Source organism: Ciona intestinalis, unplaced genomic scaffold (genome assembly GCF_000224145.3).
Source record: "Ciona intestinalis unplaced genomic scaffold, KH HT000040.1, whole genome shotgun sequence".
NCBI lineage: Eukaryota > Metazoa > Chordata > Ascidiacea > Phlebobranchia > Cionidae > Ciona > Ciona intestinalis.
The window spans coordinates 1-8,294 of NW_004190362.1; the positions used below are offsets into that span (position 1 = coordinate 1).

General features: G+C 36.9%; 2 protein-coding genes across 3 annotated transcripts in view; both read left to right on the forward strand.

Moving 5' to 3' along the window:
* Positions 1–381: 381 nt before the first annotated feature.
* On the forward strand, positions 382–2,056 carry LOC100179883 (N-acetylglucosamine-6-phosphate deacetylase-like). The gene has a single exon (XM_002130555.4). The coding sequence runs from the start codon at positions 433–435 to the stop codon at positions 1,630–1,632; it is 1,200 nt and encodes a 399-aa protein (XP_002130591.1). The 5' UTR covers positions 382–432; the 3' UTR covers positions 1,633–2,056.
* LOC100177532 (solute carrier family 2, facilitated glucose transporter member 5) overlaps positions 386–8,294 on the forward strand; it is a 9,978-nt gene continuing 2,069 nt past the window's right edge. Inside the window, exons 1-4 of one of the 2 annotated variants that reach the window (XM_002130609.3) lie at positions 386–1,018; positions 5,402–5,526; positions 5,892–6,566; positions 7,202–7,599. In XM_002130609.3, coding sequence (XP_002130645.1) covers positions 6,335–6,566; positions 7,202–7,599 — 630 coding nt within the window. In that variant the 5' untranslated portion in view covers positions 386–1,018; positions 5,402–5,526; positions 5,892–6,334. Of the gene's footprint in view, positions 1,019–4,367; positions 4,542–5,401; positions 5,527–5,891; positions 6,567–7,201; positions 7,600–8,294 lie in introns of those variants that run through there. The other variant, XM_026837964.1, reaches the window with a different exon arrangement.

The window sequence follows — 8,294 nt, forward strand, 5'->3', positions numbered from 1 at the left end:
ATAAAAAGACACCCATGTTATAACTCAACAGTGAGCATGAGGTGTATGAATACATCATGTGTGTCTGGTGTATAAGAAGACACCCATGTTATAACTCAACAGTGAGCATGAGGTGTATGAATACACCATGTGTGTCTGGTGTATAGAGAAGACACCCATGTATAACTCAACAGTGAGCATGAGGTGCATGAATACACCATGTGTGTCTGGTGTATAAGAAGACACCCATGTTATAACTCAACAGTGAGCATGAGGTGTATGAATACACCATGTGTGTCTACTGTCTGGTGTATAGAAAGACACCCATGTTATAACTAGACTGTGAGCATGCAGTACTGAGTTATACCCATATTAAATATATATGTATATATTTCAGCCAATTATAGAAATCAAATATTGATACACCTTATATAGTGGACTCTTAGAGCAAAAATGGACGCCAACAAAATCGTCCAATTTCACAACTGTCGGATCCTAAGAAACCACCGTCTTATTTGGGACGACCTCTGGGTCAGGAATGGCATCATACAAAATCCAAGACTTCTGTTTTTCGAAGAGAAAAAAGGCTCCGATATTAAAATTGACTGTAAAGGAAAAATTTTATCGCCTGGTTTTATAGACCTTCAAATTAACGGCGGTTTTGAAATCGATTTTTCATCGAACGTTGAAAATGTGGAATTTGGAGTTCAAAAGGTCGCAAAGGGGTTGTTACAGTATGGCGTCACGTCTTTTTGCCCGACGATTGTCACTTCACCTTCGCATATTTACAAAGCAATTTTGGCGAAAATTCAGCCGAAAAAAGGGTCAAAAAACGGAGCCGCTATTTTGGGCGTACATTTAGAAGGACCTTTTATATGCCATGAGAAAAAAGGCGCGCACCCGGAAAAATTTATCCGAAAATTAACTGGTTGCGATTCTGTGCTTGAAGTGTATGGTGATCTAACTAATGTAAAAATCGTTACATTAGCGCCAGAGCTCGACAATGCCTGTGAGGTGATCAAAATGCTCTCGGAAAAAGGTATAATTGTGTCGTTAGGTCACTCAGTGTCAAATCTAGAACAAGCCGAAAACGCTGTGAATTCCGGAGCGAAATTAATAACGCATTTATTTAACGCTATGCTGCCGTTTCACCATAGAGATCCTGGAATAGTAGGGCTTTTGACTAGCAAAAAAATCGACAAGCAAATTTATTACGGCATGATTTCCGACGGTATACATACTAACCCAGCAGCGCTAAGAATTGCCCATCGCGCAAACCCAAAAGGGATGATTCTAGTTACAGATGCAATTTCTGCAATGGGCCTTGAACCAGGTACCTACCAATTAGGGCAACAGCATGTTACGATTGACGAAAAAAGGGCATTTGTAGCGAATACTAAAACTTTAGCTGGAAGTATTGCCACCTTACCCCACTGTATTCGTCATTTTAAAAAAGCTACATTGTCTAGTATAGAAGAAGCATTAGAAGCGGCTACACTACACCCAGCAGAATGTTTGGGCATGGAAAATACAATCGGGACGCTAAATTATGGTGCACAAGCAGATTTTGTTCTTTTAACTGATGATTTACAAGTGTATTCTACATACATTGCTGGCCAATTAGTTTACAGTAATAGTCAAGTTAAAATTTAGCCTAATTTTCTGTTGTATTTTTGCGCAATTTTGGAGCACACACAGATTTTGTGCTTTTTTCAGATGGTTTACAAGTGTATTCTACGTACATTGCTGGCCAATTAGTTTATCATAACAGTAAAGACGAAGTGACATTTTAGCCTAATTTGCCAATGTATTTTTACCTCACTGGTAGAGGTAGAGGTTCCAGCATATCCCAACTTCTAAGTGCTTGAATTTAGCTTATTTTAAAGTCAAACCACAAATGCAGCTTTACTACACCCACTAAAAAGCAATATTTTGAATTTGCCTTTTAAATTTTTTCAGTTACAAAAACATGTATGTTTTGTGCCATTTTTTACCCTTTGTTTCATATTTAATATAATATATACCCATATATATATTTACTATAATACTAATTGTGTATTTTTCCGTTAAGTTCATATTTATTACATATAGTAGGATGGGGGAAGATGGGGCACATTTTTATTCTATTTTCTATTCCAATTTGGTAGTAAACAAAGAACATTCAAAGAATTACAAAACCGTATCCTCACGACACCCATAGACCGTTGTTAATTGTTTAAAAACGATCAGGATATTTGGATATTATGTGCTAAAGTTGTCCCATCTCCCCCACCCTACTGTATTACTGCAATTGCCTTAGTATTTATAAACTTTAAAATTGAATAAAAAAAAAACAGAAAAAAGTGGTTATTGTTTTTTCCTTATCGGCAGTGTTAACGTGTGCGCAGGCATCATGCGTAGAACTGCGCAGCGAAAATGCGCATGCGAAGATCGCGATTCGTATTTGTATGATTCGCACCAAAGTCTGCGGGGATTTGCGGCGCCTATTTCCGTCGAAAAGCAAATGAATCATCGATGTAAATATGCGCGTATATAATACTATACAAGTAACACTGGGTACCAATAGTTGTTTTACTCACAATGCGGCTATATAGTAATACAAGCGCCATAGCGTTCTCTTTGTTTTTATGTTTTCATTTTATTTTATCCTCCCATTTGGTAGTAAACAAAGAATATTTACAGAATTCTATAACTATATCCTTTCGGCTCTAAAAGAGCGTTGTTAATTGTTAAAAATACGATTAGAAAATCTGGTTTTAGATGCTAATGGTATCCATCTTACCCCACAGTAGTATAAGAATAACTTATTTATCTCTTCGAAAACGGTAGCGAAGATTTTTAAACAGTTAAATCGAAAAAAACACGGATATAGCGACAAAACAACAGTTGTTAAAACACGCTTACGGTTTAAAAAAAACGATTTTTTACGAACCAGTACGTTAAGTTTCTACTGTATAAGCCGCATAAAGCAATTAGGTAATGTTTTTTATAGCAGTATAAGACTCACACTTTAAAAATTCGTTAGAATGCAAATGTAATGTGTAAACGCAGCCTAGTTAAAAGTCGGTCAATATTTGCCAGTTCGTCATCGCTTGTCAATGTTTTGAATAAATGTAACTTATTCATAATCACATAAGCCGTTATAATGCTATTGTTATGTACCATATAGTAGGGTGGGGAAGACGCACATATTACCTAAATATCCGTGTTTTTAACATTTAACAACGGTCTATATAGGAGTCGCGAGGATACGGTTTTGTAATTTTTGAACGTTCTGTGTTTACTACCAAATTAGACGAGAAAATTGAACAAAAGTGTCCATCTTTCCCAACCCTACTATATACCTTATGCCAGCTTACGAGTTATAAAGTATGGGACTTTGGGGGTGATTGGGTGATTGTACTTCCTATATGGCTGACAATTTAGAATTTAGTCAACCCATTAGTGACCAACGGGTCAGTAGGAAAACGTGTATTAAAAAGAACAGTAAAAAAGCGTGGTAATAAACCTAACGTACATAAACAGCAAGTGGTCTACATTTAATTAAAACAAATTACTCAGCAATTGTTAGAAAACAGTGTAATTATAGTCCTACAGCACCAGCTGTAAATTTGTGGAGCATTAGTAGTGATCTATATAGCTTTTTAAGTGCCACAAATCAAACCATTTGAAACCGAGCGTGCGTGTCCGTGATTTTTTTACATGTTAATTGCCTTCAAGTGTACCAACGTACATTTTTACGATGCTGGTCAAATACCATAGCTTTTAATGCGCTTTTTTGCGGTTGTACTCTATAAATGAAACTGCTGTCTGGCCGCCAAGCACTGCAGGAAAAGAAATTCGCTGTTGTTTCCTGGCAGCGTGTCGTCTATATTATCATACGCAGTACAGTGGCATCTTAGCTTATTTAAAACAGCATACAGTTTGTCTTTTGCAAATGTTTAAGCTAGTTTTGAAAGCGTTTTTCGACCATTAGCAGCCTTGAAATATCGATTTTCGACAGCTTTTACTGGCGTTTATTAGTCTAATAGCCAAAAGCCGAATATTAAGCTGTATTGCATAAACGTTTTTAACATGTAAGTGTGTATACTTATTACTACCAGCGAATTAGATTTCAGTTGTGTAAAAACAAAGGCATAGCTAGTCGTACTGTAAAAACAAATGCAGATAGTTGCTATTACAGACAAGAGTATACAGCAATACATACAGTGTAGCATATATGTTTACAAATGCATGACTTTGTCTATGAGAGCATACGCCTTTACGTAGCAACGAGGCATTACTAAAATATTGGCAAAGAACTTAGCAGTATTTCGTAGGCACAGCATAACAATACTATTTATTACAAAAAAGTCGGCATATTTTGGGCTATACGTAAACTGTACTACAGTTTTAGATCTGTAGATTGGTTTTACAAAATGGAAAAGGAAATTTGCAGCACGTACTGCATGTTTGTGATATATATTACCCAAATTTCGACTTTTTTGGTGCTGTCTTTTACAATGACTTCTTTAAATCCAGCGACACCTGCTATTCGAGCATTTGTTAACACAACTTTTAATGTAAGTTAATTTGTGTCGCAATAAAGTCGTAAAAACTTAAATGTTTTGCAAATATTTGAAATTGACTGTTAAATTTTGATAACTAGAAAGTGCTGAATTGTCAAATACAGACAAAAGAGACGTTTTGCAAGCCTGCGGCGACGTATTTGTATTTGTACTTGCAAACACTTATGCTTTTGTACACCGGCTGTTTTAACTATATAGCTTTTCAAGTGTATGCTTAGCGGCTTTTACCGTTCTAAATCAAATACTGCATAGCCTATGCTTATGCGTTTAGACTTCGTAACTGTGCAGTTTAAAACTTTGTGTGCTAACTTTTATCTAACCAAACTGTATTTAAAATTAAAAGAATGTAACTTATTTATCCTCGCATGGCGGGAAAACGACAGTCTGTATAACACAGGTGTTCTGTTTCATACATATCATGCTCGCTTACAAGTTACCACGTATATATCATTACCACTGCTTATTTTTTGAACTAAAACCCTATACAATTATCAATACGGTGTTATATAGTAGGGTGGGAAAAGATGGGACACCTTTAGCACATATTATCCAAATATCCTGATCGTGTTTAAACAATTACCAACGCTCTATGGGAGTCGTGAGGATACAGTTTCCTAATTATTTTTGTTTACTAAAAATATTTGAAAAAGTAAGACAAAAAAATAGAACGAAAAGTGTCCCATCTTTTCCCGCTCTACTAAACAACTTATAATGGTTGATTAATTTTTTAGAGATTTTAAAACAGATACACTTTAAAGCCCACGATGTTATAGCAATTATTTTACAATAAAAATATCTAAGTTGTCGTTTTTAAGGAGAAAATCGTGTTGTAATGAACATTTTGCCATTTTTAGGAGCGATACAACAGCAGTATTGGAGAAACTACACTCATGGTTTTGGTTACATCTATTCAGTCAATGCTATTACTTGGTTCATTGGCTGGAGCAATGTCTGCACATTTAGCAGTCACAAATTTTAGGTAAGACGCTGTTTTAACTTATTTATCTTCGCGTGGCGGGACAACGACGGTAAAGTTATAACACGAGTGTTTTGTTTCATACACCTCGTACTTGCCTTTTAATTATGAATGAATGTAACTTGTTTATCCTCGCATGGCGGGGTTACGACAGTCGTTATGCGACCGACAGGTGTTCTGCTTCATACGCCTCGTGCCTGCTTATAATTTAATAAAAAAGCAATTATCTACAAAAGTTACATACATGGCAACTCGTAAGCGGGCACGAGGTGTATGAAACAGAAAACTTGCGTTATAACGACTGCCATTGCCTCGCCACGCGGGGATAAACAAGTTACATTCAAATAACATATTTAACTTTTTTTCAGTCGACGAGGAAGTATGGTTTTCACCCATATTACAAACATAATATCATGCATTCTTATGGGACCTGTGGCAGTTTACTTCAAAACGTACGAAAGCCTCATTGCAGGGCGTTTTTTATGCGGTTTTGCTCGAGGAATTGGCTTCACAGCCGCACCGTTGCTCATTTCTGAAACTACAGTACATCGCTACTTAGGAAAACATTTAAGTATATCCGGACTAGTGGTACCACTAGGATATGCACTGGGAAACGGTATAGGTCACCCTCTTGTACTGGGTGGGGAAAATACATGGCCATTTTTGGTATGTGTGCCTATACTCTTCTCAATGGTGTATTTACTAAGCGCGCATTGGCTCCCCCAAACTCCTGGCTGGCTGATCAAAAACGGGTTTCGAAGAAAAATCATTAAGACTTCTAAAAAAGCTAAGAAAGTCTACACTAGCGAACATGAAAGCAGAATTCAATAATTTATCAAAAGAAATCGAACTAGACACCACTTTAACGGAAGCCTCTTTCTGGGAAATGGTGAAGATACCGAAATATCGGCAGCAGTTAATATGTACAGTTTTGGTTATGGGGAGTCTACAGACCACTGGAATTTCTGCTGTTGCTTTGTACTCAAATAGGATATTCCACACAGCAGGAGTGCAAGGGAACAACGCTACATATGCTTCTATAGGTAAGAATTTCTATTTTAACAAAATAAATATAGTAGGGTGGGAGAGACAGGACACCTTTAGCACATAATATCCAAATATCCTGATCGTGTTTTAAACAATTAACAACGGTCTATGGGAGTCGTGAGGATACGGTTTTATAATTCTTTGAATGTTCTCTGTTTACTACCAAATGGGACAAGAAAATAGAATGAAAAGCTGCCCAATTCTACCCCACTCTACTATAGTATAGTTTTGAGACATGTTTTCATTTTCTTTGATCGTTTAATTTTATAGTAAGCAAAAAATATTAACAATTTATATAACCGTATCCCGACGACTCCCATAGACCGTTGATAATTGTTTAACAAAAACGATCAAGATATTTGGATATTATGTGCTAAAGGTGTTCCATCTTCTCCCACCCTACTATATAGTAGGTTGGGGTAAGATGAAACATATTATATATTTTTTATTGTTTAATTTTGTAATAACGGAAGAATAGTTACAGAATTATATAACCATATCCTCACGACTCTGAAAGAGCGCTGTTAACTATTTAAACTCATTTAGAAAAGATGCAAAATTATATGCTAACAGTATCCATGTTACCTTACAGTACAATACACGTTCATACAACTTTATATACTTTTTACAGGTATGCACTTGATCACATTTTGCGTGACTTTATTTTTTGCTCAAATCCTGCGAAAAATCGGGACCAAAAAACTCCTAATTTTCGGCCTAGCAATCGGTGCGTGCTCTCTTGTTTTCCTGGTCATTTTCATAGCGCTACAAGGCCACAGCGCTGTTCTACCGTACTGTAGCGTAACTGCATTAATAATCTACACAACTGCTGTTATGGGCGGACCTGGAATTGCTTTTGTGGCCCTACCGTCGCAGTTAACTACACAAACCACAAGACCAACCGCATTGTACGCGTCTGCTGCCACGTATTGGTTGACGGGGACTATTGTTTCGTTCGTGTTTCCCTTCTCTAGCGCCGCTTTCGGCGAGTATGCGTTCTTACCCTTTGTTGGGGTAACAGTTTTACAGGTAAGATTATATTGTAGAGGGGGGGAAGATGGGACACTTTTTATTTTCTCGTCCCATTTGGTAGTAATCAAAAAACATTTAAAGAATTATAAAACCGTATCTTCACGACTCCCATAGACCGGTTGTTAATTGTTTAAAACACGGTCAGGATATTTGGATATTATGTTCTAAAGGTGTCCCGTCTTACCCCACCCTACTGTATAAACCCCACCCTACTGTATAATGTATATGTTTAAAACATGGTGTCCCATCTTCCCCCAGTCCACTATATATTATATATTTTTAACTGTTGCGGTTACTGTAATGTATTTTTTTAAATTGCTGCACTAAAAGTTCAGGACATAGTCTACTATTGTGGCCTGTGGGGGTATGTGTCTGCCACTTGGCAAGACATTTGACGGCAATTGCTCCAACACAGTGGTCACTAATAAATGGGCAAAAAATAATCACCAAAAAGTTATATGTGTGGTAACTTGTAAGCAGGCACGAGGTGTATGAAACAGAACACCCGTGTTATAGCAACTATTGTTGCCCCGCCACGCGAGGATCAAATAAGTTACATTTAATCATAAATTTTACATTTTTTTCTGCTTATTCAGATCATGTTTGCATGTCACAAAGTTCCGAGTACTTCGGCGAAAATCGGTCATTTGAAATTCAGGACCGTTTTAACCGAAGATCTTCACAATGCCGAG

Bases quoted from the DNA above. Each gene is read 5' to 3' on its own strand.
- LOC100179883 (XM_002130555.4), top strand. From the start codon at position 433: ATGGACGCCAACAAAATCGTCCAATTTCACAACTGTCGGATCCTAAGA.